This window comes from Rattus rattus, chromosome 6 (assembly GCF_011064425.1).
Source record: "Rattus rattus isolate New Zealand chromosome 6, Rrattus_CSIRO_v1, whole genome shotgun sequence".
NCBI lineage: Eukaryota > Metazoa > Chordata > Mammalia > Rodentia > Muridae > Rattus > Rattus rattus.
The window spans coordinates 105,642,981-105,662,781 of NC_046159.1; the positions used below are offsets into that span (position 1 = coordinate 105,642,981).

Genomic DNA, 19,801 nt, shown 5'->3' on the forward strand with positions numbered 1-19,801 from the left:
CCTTTCCCTCCCTCCCCTACTCTCTAAAGTCACACTCACTAAGTAGACCAGGCTGGCCTCGAACTCAGGGATCTGCCTGCCTCTGCCCCGAGTGCTGGGATTAAAGGCATGAGCCTCCATGCCGCACCAATTTTTTTAAAACTTCCTTGGTCTTCCTTCAGGATTTAGCTCAGTTTCACCCACAGCATCATGTTCCCGATTTCTCTAATACCCAAAAGACCACATTCACTTCCCGTATGTGCATGCTCATCCATCTTTTGTTTGCCAGACATTGCAACACGCTACCCCAGACTGCTAGGGCTGCACTCCTTATGACCCCTCAGGCTTCAGCTTAATAGCCTTTCTCAGCTGACTCATTTAGACAGGCATTCATCAGCAACATCTCTTGACCCTGGTCTAGAATGACACTACAAACGAACTAACCAATTAAATAAATAGCTTTGCCTACTTTCATTTACTGGCAAAAAAAAAAAAATGGCAAGAAAACTCAAGAATTTTGAAACAATCCATCCATGAGGATGTTACAATGTCATTCTGGAAGGTCCTCAGGCAGGTACTGAATAAACGTGGTCCCTCCTGTGCCCTTTAAATCAGTGACTGCACTTCCCACAAGCTGACTAAGATAATAGTTTCCCTGACTGAATCCTAGCAAGCACTGTAAGGCAAGAGTAGACAACAGGTCAGGTCAGTGACAGACGTAACTGGGAGGGAGGGCTACGCTGTCGGTGAGCGAGTGCTGCAGAGCACCTGGAGGAGGACAATGCGAAATGAAACATTGTTTTGATGACAGGAATCCAAACGGAAACTTAGGCCTGAGCACATGGGGGATATGGAAAAGACATGGTATGACATCAGCCGACATGGCATGGCAGAAACAAATGCACCCTTTTTGCTTTTGTGTGATAGTGAGGGACTCAAGTGAACTTACTGTGAGGGCTTACATGCGACAGGTGCAGTTCCTTCTTATGCCTTACGCAAGCACAGTGTGCATGCATGCCTTTGTCAGGGCTGTACGCCGACACCATGCCTTCTGCGTACCAGTGACATTAGGCTTTTGAGCAATTTAAAAAGGTTACCTTTTTTCTATGACTCCCATTGAAACCTACAGTTCATAGAACACGCCCACCAAGTCAAATGAACAGTTTCACCTACTACGATCAAAGCATATGAAAATAGTTATTTCATGTCATGTAAGTGCCTGCCCACCCACATGTGTATCCTGTCTGTGCTTGGTACCCACAGCAGTCAGAAGAAGGTACCAGATCCCCTGGAACCGGGGCTAACAGGCTTTTTCGAGCCATCATGTGGGGCTGGGAACCAAACTCAGGTCCCCTGCAAGAGGAGTAAGTGCTCTTACCCAGAGCCAGCTCTTCAGCCCTGAGACGGAAGTGTTTGAAGAAACACAGGCATTGTCAGTGCAAAGTTCTGCCCTGACCACGGAAGTGCCTGCCTTCTCTTGTTGATGCACAAGCCTCACCAATATTAAGTAGGAAAGAAGCCGAGTGTGAGAGAGAGTTCTATTTCGGCTTGTCTTATAGACAACGGTGGACTCTTAGTGGTTCTTCCGTCTCCCTCACAGCTTAACCATCTTGTGCTTTGGTGTTTTCATCCACAGATGGGCCAATATGAAGTGGCTCACAGCCTTGTTGGACTAAATGAGAGAATGTACTGGAAGCAGCAGAAAGCCTGAGTGTGGGACTGTGGCACTGCACAGGCCTGGCGCTGAGCAGGCGCCCCAGGCAGTCTGGCACAAGCACTTCTCTGGGAGATATGAATTCTCCCAGAAGTTCCCCCTGGAGAAGGAAACACATAGCTTGCATTTGGTTGATTCATGGGTCTTCTGGAGAGGGCTGGGGTGAGAAGAAACTTCTGGAGGGAGGTCAGGCTTCTCCTGTAACTCACTTCCCTGGGATGCAAAACGAAAAGGGAAGCTGAGGAGACAGAGTTGTTTAACTCTGCAAATGCAGCTCTTGGGATGCTCAGAGCCTCCTGCTGAGCCAGACAGGCGTCTAAGGCAGCCTCTCTGGACAAAGGAGTAGCTGAGCAGCAGGCAATGCAATGAGAGAGAGAGAGAGAGAGAGAGAGAGAGAAGTCATCTCTGAGAGAGACAATGTGTGTCTCTGTGTGTGTCTCTGTGTGTATATTTGTATTTGTCTCTCTCTGTGTGTGTGTCTGTCTGTCTGTTGGCCTCTGTCTGTCTGTGTGTATATGTGTGCATTGATCAAATCAGAATGGCAGAATGACTTGAAACTATAGAAGAGACCACAGTGTTTGGACATCAGTATGGAGAATGCCAAATTCTTGATTTCAAATAGACTTTTGTTTTGATTCAGGGCGAAACAGAAGAATTTGGGTCTAAGTTAACTAAGTTTATGAACCAAACAAGTGTATAATAAAAGATAAGAGTTGTTGTTCATTTATTTCTTAAAATAATGTTTTTGTTAAATATTTGAGTCCAACAGAAGGAAGTTTAGCCCATGTTCTCGGGTAATGGGTCTCAAATTGGTTAGAATATTAGGCTCTTCTGGGAGCCATTTAGCAAGTCCAAAATCCCAGGCCTCTCCTTGAGCCTCTTAAATAGATATTCTGGCAAAGGGATCCACACCTTATAGGTCTGCAAGTTCCCCCAAGTGATGCCAGTGGTGAAAGCCTAGGAACCAGGGCCCTTGTGATTTCTCATGGCCCGGTCCATGCACCAACTCCTCAGATGACAGCTGAACCAAGAAGTTTAATCTCAGGCACAGCTCCCACCAAACTGCCCAGTTAGAACCTTACTTTCCCTGAGAAGCACAAGTGACCAGGGCACCCCTGGGAGCAGGAGAAATGGCACTCATTCTGCACACAGCAAGCTGCTCCCTAAACCACCATTCGTATGTGATTCAGTCCTGCTTTCAAAGAACAAGCTCTTCAAAAGCGAGTGCAGGAGACAAACATGGAGGTGGAGAGGAGAAGGAGGCCCCTGCCTCTCTCTGGGGCACTGCTCAGGTGGTCAGCACTGTTAAACTGTTAAAAATCATGGGCATGTCAATCATAAGTCCACAAAATTCTACTTGCAAGCATTTCTTCTGGGGGATGTTTTTCTATAAGCAAGGGAAGGGGTAGGGGTAGGACAATTTGTCAACTGACAGCTGTCAGACTCTCTTGTGATGCCCTAGCCACCTTGACAAGAGAAACAAACGTTAGCCAGTCAGCCAACCCTTATGCCAGCACAGCCATTTTGAGCATCCCATAGAAACAAAAACTACCTAACAATTCCAGCTCATCTCTCCAGTTCCTGAAGGCACGGCTTCGGCCAGGCCTGCTTCACTTTTACACCATACCTTTGTCATGCACGCACGCATGCACACACGCAGGGTCTTGCAATCATCTCCACCGAGGTTAGAGGAGGCTCACTTCCAGGATGACCTAGGTAGGAGACTGCTCTAACTGGGGGAAAGTAGAAAGGCTGTTGATTGGTGCAAACACAACACTTCATTTACATGCAAGGTGAGCTGTGATTGGTCCAACATTTCTTCCTTGGTTCTGAGAGTGGTTGCTCAGGTGTCTGGAGCAAGCTGGCTGAGAGACCTTCTCCTATGCTGGCTCTCCTGGTTATATAGAGCAGCAGGTGCAGCAAAGGCTCCTCTGGGGGTGAGCTGGTGACAGGAAGACGGCAGCAACAGAGACAGCCAAGCAGTGGTGACAGAGGAAGCATCAAAGCGACCGCAGGAACAGCTGCACAGCTAACCACCCGGGTTACAAAAGGTGGCATCAGGCTCCTTGAACACTGAGAGAATGGCCAGAGCGGGACTAGGGTGACCGAAGGAACAAGGGGAGACAGTGAGCAGAGGCTGAAGCTGAGGGAGGTTGGAAGCCTGGAAGAGTTAGGGACAGAAACCGCTGAGTTCCAGAGGCCTGTCAAGTCCTTAGGGTCCAGAGTCAGCTACTGCATGCCCTGGAATTCTAACACCAGCCACTGTCAAAGGCTGAGAGACCCTGCTATCCAGACCTCGCTGGAAGCTGCGATGCCACGTACTGCCAAAGGCTGTCTGTGGAGGGCTGACTTCCCAGGACGTACAGGAGCCACACGAGGTTTGCAGGAGCTTTAACAGCAGAGCGAGCTGCCTGCTGCCGCTCCCTCGGGTGCCATGCTGCGGGCTGCTGTCAAACACTGAGGAAACAAAAGTGGCCAGACACCAGCACTGAAAGAACCTGCATTACTGACTGTGACGACCATCTGGGTTGAGCCAGCCAATGAAGAATACAAGCATTATTTCCCTAAAAAGCCAAAGTTGGATAAGCAAGAGGACAGAGTGTGCACCGAGGAAAATGTTATCACTGTTTCAGATAGAATTACGCCGCTGTAACAAAAGAAACACAGCAGCCACGGCTACTTAGAGCAAAGGTGCTACACGTGGTGACTCATGCCCGCACTCCCAGCTTCCGGGAGCCTGAGGCAGGAAGGGAAGGAGTTCGAGGCCAACTGGAGCTGCACAACAAGACCTGCCTCTCCTAACCAAAGAAATGACAATCAATTAAAATCCTATTTTTAATCTAGGAAAAAAAAATAGGTGGGTGGTGGTGGGGAACTTCTTTAGTCTCAGCACTTGGGAGGCAGAGGCAGACAGATCTCTGTAAGTTCGAGGCCAGCCTGGTCTTCAGAGTGAGTTCCAGGACAGCCAGGGCTACACAGAGAACTCCTGTCCTGAAAATCCAAAAGGAGAAGACACGACATATGTCCAAGGGAACAGAAGGCAGCTGCTGTGTGAACCAAGTTTTCAGCAGAGCTCTCAAGGACTGAATGTTGATGGAGCATCTTTTGGCAAAGCAGCAACGCAGACGCTTGTCTGTATCCGGTGCAGACACTCACACTCTTGGTCTACATCTGCTCGCTGCGTTCGCGCTCTCCGCATTGTTCAGGCGCGGTGGCAAGCACTTACCGGATGTGATCAGGGCACTGATAAGTATACCTTGAGATTTTGGGGTGGTTTGAAATTGAAGAAGGTGGTCAGCCTGTTTTGAGAAGCATTCAGTTCTAGAAGATACGGCATGCAGCTCACAAAGACAAATCTGAGATACTAGAAAAAGCCAAAAACTTTGGAGACACATACAGTAAAAGATCTCAGTAAGATACTAGAAAAAGATACCCCAATAAGCTTTTCTGCTAAGACATCTCAAATATTTCTGTGCTATTAGATTCATATGGGGCCAAGTTAGTGGAGGGAGGGGGGTTGCATAGAGAGGAACCTAAGGGCTGTGGCTGGCTGACAAGTAATCAGTGGTTCCTCTTTCTTTGCCATCTCTTTGTGGTCCCTTGGCCCCTCTGGCTTTTTCCCACAATCTTGCCCTAGGGGCTGTAGCCTTCCAAATGTAGAATCCTCTTGATAATTAGTAAACGCCATTAGGTCCAGAAGTTAGGCCTACACGAGTCTCAGCAAACTCAATTTTGTTGTCGTTGGACTTAATCCTAAATCACATTAATTATTCGAGGTGATTTAGATCATTGCTTGTTACTGTGCCTTGACTCTGGATTGGTTCAAAATTACATCTGAGCTCTGCATTTTATCCCAACCAGATATCCCTAAACTTGATGCTAAGGAAAGCACTGTGCTATTGGAGTTCATATGGGACGGGATTGCATGCGGGCTGTGGCTGGGAAGTAGCATTTGCCATTCTTTGTGGCGGCTGAGGCATTTTGGGCACCCAAATGTAAGAATCTACTTAGTAGCCCCGTCAGTACGAGAGACTCAGTCGTCACCAGAAAGAGGTGTGGTGACAGCATCCCCTTTCTCTCTCAGTCGGAAGGACACAGCAAACCAGGACAGACGTGCTAAGCCAACCGGCACAGACACGCACAGAGAGGGTGGCACGCCGGCTGTGCCTTGGGCAGGGTTAGCAGGCAGTGAGAGATGGCTCTGCCATCGTACATTTTGTGACGGTCTGAGTGAGAACTATTCCGCATAGTCTTGGGCGTTTGAATGCCTGTTCTCCAGCTGGTGGCTGTTGGTGTAGGGCTGGGAGGCAGGGCTGGCGGTAGGAAGTGTCACTGGGGGCAGGCGTGGAGGTTCTAATAGCCACACACCATCCCCGGTCCACTCTGCTTCCTGCCTGAGGTTCCGGGTGTGAGCTCTCCACTCTCAGCTCCCACCATGGCCGCCATGCCTGCTGCTTATCTCCATCACTATAGACTCTAGCCCGCTGGAACCTTAAGCGCACATAAACTCTTTCTTCTGTTGGCTGCTTTGGTCATAGAATTTATCACAGAAACAGAAAAGTAATCAATACGCCTGGTCAAGAGTCTCTGAAGCCAGAAAATATCACCAACTTCTACTTCAGCTCTCTGGCTCAAACAATACCCTAGTTGCAAACCTCTCTGAGATACACTGGGATATTAACATTTTGGTAGAAGTCGATGGGCCACTTAAGGAAGGTTGGTTGAGACAAAACCTATGGGGAAGTCAGATGCTTAACAGTTTATATCTATCAGCCCATAAACCATATCAGCCCATCAGCTGCCCGTTCTGCCACCAGCTGCATGTCTGTTAAGAGTGGTCTCACTTCTATTAGTTTCCACTAAGCGGCTGAACTTTAATGTCATCTTTACGTCAGCTGCGTGGATGTTTCAGAGTAGAAGCATAAGCTAGTGTTTAGACAGATACATCGAGATGGTAAATATATCTCATGCTGTGTATGAGACACTCATACAGTCAGTCACTCACTGTGACAGAAGCAGTCCCTGGTTTGCTAACTTCTATGTCGTCCCTCCTTGGTGCAGTACCCTCTGTGTCCACCAGATGGCAGGAGCACCTTGCGTCTACACCAAGGGTTCTGGACCAGCAGCGTCGGCCTCACCCACCCTTCCCGCAACTGTAAATTCTCAACCCTTACTCCAGTTCTACTGAGTCAGAAACCCTAAGGGAGAGGTTCAGCAACCCGTGTGCTCACAGCCCCACTCTAACACAAGTGAGTCTGTTGAAAGTTGAAATGTGGTCTCCCTCAGGATAACCTGTAAGACTGACGTCAGTCCCCCAGAGAAACACACACTGCTCTCCTGACAGGCGGCAGACTCTCAGACTCCTGATGAATTAATACAGTGGGCCATGGAGAGCCAGTGAGGCACGGTCTTCGTAGAGAGGAGTGTGCCTCGAGCGTCAGGGTGTGAAGCTAAGCCTCTGGCATTGGGCAGCCCACCAGGCTGCAGTTTCTTATTCAGTAAGGGGGAAACCTACCCTGGAGATGTGGGGTGGGGCAGAGCATAATCAACCTTGCTTCGAGCAAGCAGACCACTGCTGCCAACGGCTAAAATGCCTTCCTGATGGCTGGACCATTGCATAGTCTGGATTTGCTTTAGAGTAACGCGGAGGAGGAGGGACAGGGAGGGTCACATAGAACGAGACCACTGCTTGCTACAGCCGAGCCTCAGTACTCATCCCAGACGTTTCTCGGCTCCTGCATTTGCTTGCAAGTTCCTAAACCGGGTTAATTAAAACTAGGAAAACAATGTACAGGGGTATTTGAAAGAGTACAAAGCGTCTAGGCACTCGAGGCCTGAACTTTGATTATTAGAGTCAGCTGAGGGCGTGAGGAAACGCTGTGGAGAGACCATTGTATTTAACGGTTCCGAGAAGGCAGGGAAAAGACCCAAGCAGAAGGGCGCTCAGTGGAGAAAGCGGTTCAGAAGTACTCGCCTGTATCTCTAGGAATCTAAAGGGGAAAATGTACGCTGTCACATCAAAGATGGGAAAATCAGAAACGAGGACCTGGCTCTGAAGAAAATCTGACAGTTAGAGGACTACATTCGCTAAGCGTGAAGAAGGAGCGTGTAATGGTAAATACAGGGACCTGCAGATGGTGTGGTCAGAAGATGGTGTGGAGACAGGGAAGGATGACTCTGGGAAGAAGCCCTGGTGCTTAAGCATTAAAAACGGAGGAGCTAGCTAGGATGGAAATGGAAATCCAAAAGCAAACCAAAAAGGTGGTAGGGAAAGCTAAATGGGCTGGGCTGATACAGTTCAATTAAAAAAAAGTGTTGTCTGTCCCTGGAGGGCCTGCTCCTTTCTGAGGGAAGGCGGAGGGGGTGGGCGTGGGAGTCAGGGGAGAGACTGTGGAGAGGGAGAGTATGGTGGTCTGGATGTGATGTAGAGGAGACAAATAAAAATAAATAAATAAAAGAAAAGGCATCATCAGACAGCCTGCGAGTACTGAAGGAGTGTTGACCCTGCGAGGCTCCCTGGATGACCCACCACTGTTCACCACACAGATCTACAAATCGCTCACATCAAATTCAGTATTATTCAATTCCATTAAGTTCCACACGCAGCCTGCAAATTTTTGTACTAGCTCAGTGATCAATCTCCCGGACCGACAATCACATACCTTCGATTCTGTTTCCCGAAAGATTCAACTTCTGCAGGTGAACATAGCTACTCAGAATGCTGACGTCAATCAACTCACAGTGCTGAGGGGAAGAAGAGGGTGAGGGGCTTGAATATGGCTTCTTCTGTGATTGTGTAAGCCTTCAGGCAACACCTAAAAAACAACACTGATAGAAAGAAACTCGGAATTTCTTTCAAAAGTATAGAAGGGAAAGAACAAAACCTAAGGCCTACTACCAATGGGATCCCAAAGTGGACTACAGATCCCACTAAAATAAAGTATTCCTTCAGAGGAAATCCTAGTATGTCTGGTGTGGTGGCACAGGCTTTAAATTAAGGCAGACAGGTGGATCTCTGTGAGTCTGAGGCCAGTCAAGTCTACATATAAGACCCTGTCTCAAAAATAAGAAAAAAAAAGAAATTTAAAAAAAGAATTTATCAGCATAAGAAATTAGTGTCGTCAGTATGAACAAACCTCGTGAAAAGATAAACGGCTTATGAGAACCGTTAGGGCGGAGTTTGAAATAAAACCTAGAGCAATGAAGACTACATTTTCATCTAGCCAAGGAAAAGCAAGCAAGCGCTGGGAGCTTAAATGAAGTTTTAAGGGGACATCACACCCCACGAGGCTATCACTTACAACACACAAGCAAACAGAAGCACAGAGTGCCAGCCTGGAGTGACAGAGCACCTGGGGGAGCTGCAGCATCTGACTCTACTGAGTCTCCGTCCAAAATTCATACCAGAAAACGGTACCCAAAGCAAGTTCAGGTGGACTGAGGAGGGGATGATCCCGTGGCATAAAGACTTATACCACTGTTTGTCATTCTGTCACAAGCAGTAAAAAAACAAAAACAAAAACAAAACAAAAACGAAGAACTCTAAGACAGAGTCATCTGAAAGCAAGCTCTCATGAATGTGTGTGTGGGGGGGAATGATGGTTGCTACAAGTGGCAAATCAGCACTGTGTACCCACTGTGTACATCATCCAGGAAAACAGGGAGGGGTAGAGCTCTACTGTGCCTTTAAGAATGCAGGAGAGAAGATATGTATGCTGGTAATTAGAGGAGTCAAATAAAGAATAATAATACATCATCATCATTTATAGCATAAGTAAGATACTGAACCAGAAAGTGTATTCATTAAGAGAGGTTTTTGAGGCCAAGTAATTTAACGTGCAATACCTCAACAGTAAGGAGGCCAGCGGCAAAATCAGTTAAGCTCCATTCCTCTGGCTGAAATAAGATTCAAAGGATCGCTTTTTCTGGCAGATCAACTTAAGGCATAGCACTACATACATGAGCAGACTACTGGCTGATATGGACCTTCATAGGGCTATACTGGCTGCTAGGATGACATCACCCCAATGTCCTACACGGTGCTGTGTGTACCGGGCGCTCCCCATACGTCCTCACCTGAGTGCCTGGGACGCCCACAGAAGGTTAGAGATTGCTGGGGATGGAAGACTGTGGCCTTCGGATGCTGAAGGACATACTATGAAGCCAGCACAGGAATGACACTTCATTAGTCCTTGGGTATTTTATTAGTTCAAATCGGAGGCAGAGCACCCTTTCGGTCAGGAATGAATGAGGCAAACCAGACCAGAAAGCGGCAGTAAAATTCCAATGTGCTTTTCTTTAAGTACATGTAGAGTGTATATTTGTACAGGTATGGGTGCGTGTGTGTACGAGGTGTGTGTGTGTGTGTGTGTGTGTGTGTGTGTGTGTGTGTGTGCGCGTGTGAGCAGGTAGCAGCCTATGCTCGTATCAGGTGTCTTCCTCCCTTGTACATTGAAGTTGCAAATCTCACTGAATCTAGAGCTCATGATTTCGTCTGGACAAGGCCGCCACACCGGCATGACTGGGATCTCAACTCCAGCCTTCACACTTACACCTCAAGCACTTTACCCATGAGCCATTGCACCAACCCCTCCTTTTTTTTTTAAATGGAAGCAAAAAGAGCTAAACTATTTTCCCAGGACCACGAGCAGCAGCAGAGAAGCTGAAGTGTCAGCTCTTGCAGCCCTGACAGTCAAAGTGGAGCCAAGGTTCTGTGCTACTCGCAGACTAGGGTTGAAATCTTGAAAATGGATAGATAACAATAGATTTTTTTCTTTAATGATAGGCATCTTTATGAAAATAAAAGACAGCTCAAAGCTACTTACTTCTTGACATACTTCAGGGGAAAAAAAAAATCAATATTACTCGGCTCCCTGGGATTCAGATAGAGTTTAGCTCAGCTTTGACCCGATCAGAGCGAAAATTCTTACAGAGTTTTTGATTGGTTTTACACATCCAGATTCAACCTCCTGAAGAAGGCATTGATTACTATAATATAGACTACTTAGGACGAAGGAGGGCAGGAGAGAATGAAAACAGAAGAAGTGCGGGAACTGACAGTCAGACAGCCGAGGCTCTCTGAAGTCTACCATTCACAGCACCTCCCCCAACAATCATCCCCATTAAACACGAGGCCCTCGGTTTTGCCACCACCACATGAGTGCCAAAGAAGAGGAAGGTCATCTGCCCGTGTCGCCAGCCCACAATGATCCTGCCATACTCACGGATAGGTTTAGGTTGCGGTAGACCTGCTCCGTGCCTCTGCCTGACCACCCCAATCCATCGAGTGCGTCGGCCACATTCTCCTCTCTCAGGACCCCATCATATTCATCCTACAGAAAGCAAAGGGCGGACAAAGAACCTGCGTGAGAAAGGCAACCGTCTACCTCGCCCTATCCAGCTTCTGTGGGGAGCACTTCCGCAGTGAACTTTGGCTGACGTCTGCTTGTGATTAAGGAGTGAGGATGCTGACATCCGTCTTTGTTTTTAATTAAGACGTGCATTATACCCTGACAAGTCCCTCCGCTTACGCATACGTCCTTGAGAGACTGTCCTAGCCTGAAGGAAAAGGCCCTAGACAGACATAGATACTGTATACCATAAACTCACCACATAAGGATTTGAGTCATTGTTTATCTTTCTGGACTTGGCTTTGTGTTGCCTGCCTTTGAAAGACACTGAGAAAATACACTTGTTCACTGGTGTGGCATTGACCAGCAGCCCTCCCATATCTGCCTCCTGCATCTTCTTTCTGCCTTTCCTATAGCCGCCCTCACTCCCTCAGTCATGGTTCCCACACTGATTGACCAGCAGGCTCCAGCAAGCTTCCAGAAAAAAGGCTGTGTGTGCGGTAGACATGTACGGACTATATATACTTAGTTAAATGCTCATTAAAGTCATGTCTTACCACCGTGGACTTCTCAGGTGATGTGATGTTCGATGCTGAGAGAACACAGTGGCCATAGGAACATCAGAGTCAGTGGCCCTGTGTGAGAGCTCTGCTATCAAACTGCTAATCCTTCTGACAGTCCTGGGGTAGCATTCTTATCTCTAATTTAAGTAACTAAGGCTTAGAGGTTACCTCGCTCAAAATGACATGGCAGTATGTGACAGAGCTGGCATGAAATCTCAGTCTGCCTTGATCCTGCACTGGGCTGCTTGCCGCACCTCAAAAGACAGTTGCATCAGACAAAGGCAATAATGTCTTGAAATTTGGTTCTTGCCGAGAAAATCAAGTCCTCAGCTCACTTCCTAGTTGCTGGTTCCGTAAGATTCATCTACGTTACAAGATGATTTAATGGGTCACCTCTATTAGGAAACTTGCCCTTGGTCAATGGGTGGGCATGGCCGTTCCCCAGTGATGGCAGACAGAAGGGACAACACCCCAATCTATGTTGCACATCTTCTCCTGCCTTGAACTCTGCAATGGCTAGCCCGGACACTGACATCAGCAAGATGGCAGAAAATGGTCACCATGGCAGCCACACTGACATAGCCACCATGACGAGCTAGCATATTACCTGTGAGGAGAAAACATCTGCTCATTAGTTCTTTATTAACCCCAGGAGCCAAGAATGCTGTTTGGGTTGTTGGTCCTGAAGACCTAAGTACATAGACTCATGTTGCTGTAGGAGGCTGTCCCCGGGGAATGTTGCCTGCATGGACATAGTGCATGTCCTCTAGGGTACGGAGGGCTCAATTTGAACCCCACATCCTCTGTCATGTGACTTGGGGGAGGGTCAAGCTTTCTCTGAGCCTCATTTCTCCACCTATAAATAGAAAGTGTTTTTCTTCAAAGCCTTTCTAGACACACCATCCCTCCAAAGTAGGCTGCGTTTGGTGTATTGATTGTTTGGGGCTGAAGGCGCTTGAAAAACCAGCGAACTCAAGGAGAGACTTTCACTGAACGTCTTTTATCTACAGAGGCAGATCCTTCAAAAGGAACTCGATTGTTATAAATCCCCTCCCCAGGAGTTTCATCAACTGGAGGAGATTGACCCTTGTCGCAGGAGCGAAGAGAGGCCAACACCACAGTGAGGCAAGCTTTGTCACAAGCTCTCATATCTCCCATCTGTTCTAAGAGCCTGTGTCTCTTTCCATAAAAGCATTTGCCCCCCCATCCCTTTAATCGGCCTAAATTCCCTCTCCCCTTCCCCTGTCAGCATGGTGTGCAAAACTCTCAAGTCTCACATCAAAACTGTTTCCGGATCGGCAGGATGACTGACTCAGTCGGTAGAGGCACTTGTCTCTAAGCCTGAGGACCAGAAGTCCCATGGCAGGAGAGAGCAAATGTCTACAAGTTGCTGCCTGACCTCCACATGTGTGACACACACATGAATGAATGGTTATAATAGAGCTTTTTGACGTTTATTTATTTTATGCGCATGAGTGTGTGCCTGCACATAGGTATATGCTCCACATGCATTCGGTCGGTGCCTGAGGAGGACAGAGAAGGTGTTGGAACCCATGGAATTGGAGTTGTGGATGGTTGTTGAGTCACCAGTTGAGTTCTGGGAACCAAAGCAGGGTCCTCTGAAAGAGCAACAAGTGCTCTTTTTTTAAAAAATATATATATATTTTATTTATTCAATGTATATGAGAGTACTGTAGTTGTCTTCAGATACACCAAAATTCGTTACAGATGGTTGTGAGCCACCGTGTGGTTGCTGGGAATTGAACTCAGGACCTCTGGAAGAGCAGTCAGTGCTCTTAACCGCTGAGCCATCTCTCCAGATGCCACAGTACTGTACTTGTAGGATTCGTTTGCTTATTTAATTTTACCTGTATGGGTGTCTTGTTTGCAGGTATGTCTGTGTACCACATACTTCCCTGGTGCCTTTGGAAGTCAGAAAGGGCTTTGGATGCCCTGGACAGACAAGGTGGAGCCCCAGTGTGGGTGTTAGAAATCAATCCTGGGTTCTCTGGAAAAGCAGCCAGTGCTCTCTACCACCGAGCCGTCTCCAGACTCTCCCCGATACCTACTAGAAATCTAACTAGCTATTCAGTGCTAGTTAGACTGCGGTTATTGGAGAAGAATCTACAACCACTAGAACCAACCAATCCCTGACAGCCATCTATAAGCATCTGTCCATAAACCCACACAGAGAAGTGTAGCCTTCACCTCTCAACAAAGAAAACTTCGATTTACAGCTGATGAGGACCACTACAAAAACAAACAACTGTAAGAGAAGTTTTTAAAAAATCTTTTCCTATGAGATCCCTGATGAATGCACTATTAAAAGCCACTACGCCCAGATCCTTAGTCTGTGCCAACACGCTCATTCTCACTTTACCTCAGAGGTCCCGCTATGGAAACTAGGACATTCGGAAGACCATCGTTCCTCTCCTATCCCTTATTTTTAATACTTTAAGGAGAATTAAGGAAATGATGTATAGAAAGCCCTTGGCATGGTGCCTAGAACACATCACAAGCTGTGTGCAAATCTCCCATGCCTGCCACACTGCTCACAAGTGGAAATGGCATTTTTGCTGGTACGTGAAATGCCCTGTGAAACCTAGGCGGGATTGAGGTGAGGTGTGGAGTGTAGGCTGATATCTACGTGCAGGGGAGGGCGGGCACACGTTAGGTCAAGGCCCATGGTTGGACAGTAAAAAGTAAGGCGGGGACAAAGTTTTTGTAAGGTGGGAGAGAAGAGGAAAAAAAAGAACCAAGATGGAGGCAGAGAAGGATGACCCAGATCTGTGTGGCCTTAAATGGCCATAGGTAGTCATGAATATTTCCTAAGGGATGGATTTCTATAGGTCAATTTATCTTACCTAGGTGGGCGGTTTACATCTTTTCAATTGGTTGTGAGTTTATTGCGTGGATGTATTGTGGGTTGAGAATTTTACATATAAATCTGATTGCTAAATTACAGCTTATTGAGTCTTGATTTTAACGGGTTGCTGGGCGTTTATACTATAACTACCAGGGGGCGGTTGTTGGGAGTGTGGGCAGCGTCCGTAGCAGGGAGCAGCGATAGACCAGCCACTGCTGGACCTCTAGTGTCCTGATTTTACCAGGTAGCTGGGACCAGAGTTCCCAGCTGACAGAGGGGCCGCTAGGAGAGGGCAGCTAGCAATGGGGGCCCGAGAGACTGCTGGGACTGGAGGATAGCTAGAGGTGCCACACTAGGACCATGCAGCCCTACAGTGTGGGCACTAGCGCGGGATAAAAGATTCCATTTTTTAATAATTACCGCAACAGTGGAGGGATCCTGCCTTTCTCCCAAACTTTCCACCTAGAGTTCCGGAGGTCATGTGACCTCACATGACTCCGTTTCCTTACTTATTCTGGAAGGCCCGTTTGTCCCCATAGCTGTGGACACAGGGTGGGCAAAACTGTCAGTGTTCTCTCAGATCCCTAAGCCAAGGCTCCACACACTAAGCACCTCCTCGCCCTCAAGATTCCTAGAAGAGGTGTCAGACTCTTCCTCCAATAGGCAAACCGAACGTCAACCTCTCAGACCTCTTTCCATTTGACCTATCGGCCGCATGACCCCGCTTCTGTGTTCTGGATATTTCCTTGCCCTGGCTAAGTGCGATCATACAGTTATTCCCGTAGCTCTTCTCCTACGTCTCTGGACTGGTCCCTTCTCACAGTCTTCTTCACCTCACATCAGTGAAGTATCTGTTTTCCTATCCTGCTGTTCTCGGTCCTTCCCACCTCCCCTTTCCTTCCTTTCTTCCAGGCCTACTTCACAGACCTAGAGCTATGAACTCCACGGTTTCCCACCTCTGTGATCCCTCTTCCCTGATTCGAAGCCATGTGATTCCTAAACCCAATTCCTTAATATGTAGTAATCTCTGTCCCTGCTTCCCTTTGCAATGACCCAATATCCCCCAGTGTCCTTCGTATCTGATGGTGACGTGATCATCCCGTCATCCCACGTCTCTGACTCTCAGTTAGTGATGGTCTCATCTTAGATGTTTTATCTGTAGCCTGCTTTATATTCCAAGCCCTCCCTTAGCCCAGAATCTCCCTGCTCCCCTGTGGATATTGCTTGAATGCATAGCACCCTCTCCTCTAAATTTACCTGGTTCTCAGAGAACTGCTTAAGATGTCAAGTGAGTGACCGTGCACAGCGCAGGGCCTACCTCAGTTCCAGCTGCTTGTTCTGCCCCCACGCATGACTCCCGAGTGCGGCTGCTCTTATCTTTGTACGTGAAACTTGAGGTGCTGCTTGCTGTGACGTGCTCGTGGGTCACTCTGAGAGCATGGGCTCATGACGGCCACATTTCCACCTTCTATTTTAACTGCTGCTATCCCCTACTTACTCCATCGGTAACTTCTGCGAGCCTACTCTACCTAGCAGATACTATATTACTGAAAACTTTAAGGTAGTCTCTTGCGAAATCTGAAGTCTGTAACTGTCCTAGCGGATAGGCATTGCAATTCACATTGAGTTACCCATACTGGCAAAGGGAGGCTTTCATGCACCAAATTCTGAGTCAAGACACGGTCAAAGAGTGCTTCCTAGCAAGCAATAGTTCCCTAAATGTTTGTTCAATATGGCGAAAGTCACTTAACGAGCTCCAGGTAGCAATTAGAAACGTCTGAATTACTGTTTTTAGTATCAAGACTCTATTATGATAAGTATTTATTTTTACTATGCTTTTTATTTGCATATGTGTTTGTATTCATGTACACATACCACAGCAAATGTGTGGAGGTCATAGGACAACTTTAGGGAGTCCAGTCTCTTCTTCCACTCTGTGGGTCGAGGGGATTGAACTCAGGTCATGTAGTTTGGCAGCAAGTCTCTTTACACGAGAAGCCATCTTGCCAGCTGTACACTAAGCACTTTACATAGAGGATATCATTCAGTTATTTTACGAGACAGAGAGCATCATCAAGCCCATATTTTGAGTTCTAGACAAGCTAAATAACTTATACAGAATCTTGGTACTAACAAAAGGCTAGCCCATGTCTCCACCACTAGCCTTTCATCCCGAAGGCTATGCTCCAAACAGCTGGTCTCAACTGCTTCCCTTAAATTCACTAGGGCTTTGGTAGTTTGAAGGAGCTGTATTGCTGTGGCCACCACATTATTACTTGGAGTCAGGGTAAGATACGAGAAATAAACCACACTTTACAACTTCTCAGTAATTCCACACTTTAAAACGTAATACCATGAAAAGTCAGTACCGATATTCAGAATATAACTGGAGGAAACAAACTTTTTTCTCAACATATTCTCCAAACCAGAAAGGGGTAGCCAGTTGGGTGGACCCCTTCTACAGCGCGTTAATGGCATCCTGAAGACAGATTAATGATGGCACTAATGAACCCATATCCAAGGAGCCTGCGCTAATTAGAATCATAAACTATGCTTGTGGTTCATTTATGAATTCCTCTGGGGTGGAAGGTGGTGGAAACCACACAAACATTTCAAAGGAGCACAAACACGGCCAGTTTGTGGTAGTCACTGGTGAAAGCAGCGAAATTAACCAGCAAAGAATAAAATAAATAACGGCCTTTCTGGTCAAGTTCACTATCATCATCATTGTTGTTGTTGTCACCATCATCATTGTCATCACCATTATTTTTTAAGGCTCTCATGGTGTGGTTCTAGCAACATTTCCAGCTAATCAGGAACTGGGTATGTAGACCAGGCTAACCTCTAATTCACGATAATCTTCCTATCTCTGCTTCTCAGTACAGGGAGTGTAGGTAAGAACACCAATGCCAGCACATTGCTATAGCCAACTTCAACAGCATTAGAATGGAACTAGCACGAAGGACGACGTGGAAAAGGAAAAAGGAAATGAGGGATGAGGTGGGAAAACAGGCCAAATATTCCTAGTGCACAAAAGGGCATCAGAGACAAGAGCCCAAGGAAAGGAGGACGGGGCTGGAGTAATGGAAGGTCAGAGGCGGGGGAAGAATAAGAAAGAAGACCAGAAAACATGTCTGACATCAGGGAGAAAGGTAGCTTGAAAAGGACATATGTGTGAAGAAGCTAAAAGATGTATACACTGAAGGAAAAGAGGTGGGGGGGGGTCCGATATAAAGGTAAGAACTAGGAAACGCTCCCATAAGCCAACCGCTCTCCTGACTGAGGGTGAGCTGGCTCTCTCTGATCATGCTATGAATCCCTTCTTAACCAGAAAGAGTGTGAGTGCTTAATGAAGCACTTAAATACCTGTAGCAGAACTAACATATAAAACTTACATAAGTTATTTTTTCTTCAACAGAGCATTTGGATTTTTTTTTTAAAAAAAATTTTTTTTCACCCTGGAAGAAAGAAGAAGATGAATGGCTGGGAATAGTGCAGAAGTACTTCAGTTTGGGGAGACCAATGCTTGCCTATTTTGTAATAATGCATGATTTTGTCAATGCATAATTTTGAAAGCATTAAACCCAACCATGAAAAGAAAGTAAATATTTGGAGGGTTTCTTCCCCCCTCCTCCAAGACAGGAGGGAAGGACGCCAGGAATTTGGGGAAAAGAAATAAGCAGCGAAGAAAAGCCCTTGTCCTTTGGGCGGAAAGGAGTGGACTGAACCCAGGGCACTGCAGAAGCAAGCTGTCACTGAGGCAGCCAGGCTGGGCGGCTAGAGGGAGCCCGAGACTGGGGTGGGGAGTTGGGGGGAGAGGGAGGCACACCTCCAAATTCTGCATTTCGGACTCCTGTGACTCTTCGGATTCTCCTTCCTCCTGCTGCTCTTCTTGCTCCACTTCTGCCTCGTGAGAGCGGTGGATGAGCTGGTGGAGGAGGTAAGAGGAGGCGCTTCTGAAAGTCCCTTTTGATCTCAGTCCCATGGGAAAAGTAGGCCATCGCTTCTGAGGTTCTTTTTCTGTGAGCGACAGTATCGCCTGGGCTACAGCACGAGAAGCACCCAAACTCCGCTGGAAACTGGCCCCTTTCCATCTCGAGGGACTTCCCTCGGAGGTCGCCATCTTGTTTATACACGTTGCCTAGGAGACTGACGCTTTGGCCCGCGGCCGTGCAAGGAATTCTGGGGGCTGTAGTCCCAAGCTTCCGTGCTTGCGCATCTGTCAGCATCTGTCAAGGTCTCTGCTGCCATTCAATTTTGCAGCCCTCTGCTGCTTCTTTTATTTTCCTCTTTGCGTTCATTCGCTAGTTTTATTCCTTTTTGCTTGTATCTTTCACTCCTTTTCTCCACCCACTTTCTTTGTCTCCTGCTGCCTGTCCTTCTTAAAACTTGTTCATCTCGCATTTGATAACATTCACCCAAGCATCTCCAATCTAGCTTCATTCACACCATCGAAATTTGGAAGGATTTGGCATCCCTAATTCTCTTGATCGGAAAACTAGTAAAGATGAAATTTAACACTATGCACAGCGCAGAGGAAGGAAATGACGCCGTGACATTGATGATTGAGAAGACCTGACTCCTTTCCTTTTCCTTTCATTTTGAATGTGGAAGAGAAACTAGCAAAGGATCTTTGAGAGCTCATTTGCAGTTAATTTACATACCTGTCCAACTCTAAGTCTGGTTCTTGGGGAGAAAAAACTAGGAGGAGGGGCGGATTGGTGAAGGAAAGGAAAGGAAGGAAAGGGGAGGAGAGAGAAGGAAAACAAACGGAACTGACATTGTAGTGTATCTTAACGCCGTTGAAGAGCTGTTAGTATTCCATAAATAATTGTATTAGTCAAGTGACCTGCATCGGTAATTATTTTCATCCTGCTGAGTAGTTTTATCAACTGTACTTCTTACAGGATTAGAAAACATGGTTTCATGCTAGTGCGATTTTTATGAAACCCAAATCCTATAGCCTTAAGTTCCATAAAGTAAACACTCCAGAGAAAGGCAGAACGAGAACTGTAGTAACTATTATCGCCATAGTGATGACACTAGAGATCCTGATGGGGAAGTTGTCCTCATCCTCTGGCCTTAGTGGGCCATTTCTCCATGCTTCGGTGACAGCCATTACAAATACAAAATGATCCTGTCAATGGCTGTCAGGGGAAAAGGAGAAATAATTCTTATGGACACCATCCATTGACTATTATCTTTCTTAGTGCTTAAGGGACCATTAAAACTGACATAAAGTTTTCAGAATTACCTCCCTTCATTATGCTGCAGCTTATCACTGGAAAGGGCGCAATGAAAGTGTTTCTCCTCGAGGTCTGCCTTGCTC

General features: G+C 46.9%; 1 protein-coding gene across 1 annotated transcript in view; it reads right to left on the reverse strand.

Moving 5' to 3' along the window:
- Nucleotides 1-18,595, reverse strand: part of Lrguk (leucine rich repeats and guanylate kinase domain containing) — a 106,682-nt gene extending 88,087 nt beyond the window's left edge. Inside the window, exons 1-4 of the mRNA XM_032906791.1 lie at nt 18,302-18,595; nt 10,918-11,025; nt 8,352-8,437; nt 4,950-5,049 (exon numbers count right to left, since the gene is read on the reverse strand). Of these exons, the coding sequence (XP_032762682.1) occupies nt 4,950-5,049; nt 8,352-8,437; nt 10,918-11,025; nt 18,302-18,595 (588 nt within the window). The remainder of the gene's footprint in view (nt 1-4,949; nt 5,050-8,351; nt 8,438-10,917; nt 11,026-18,301) is intronic.
- Between the last annotated feature and the right edge of the window lie 1,206 nt (nt 18,596-19,801).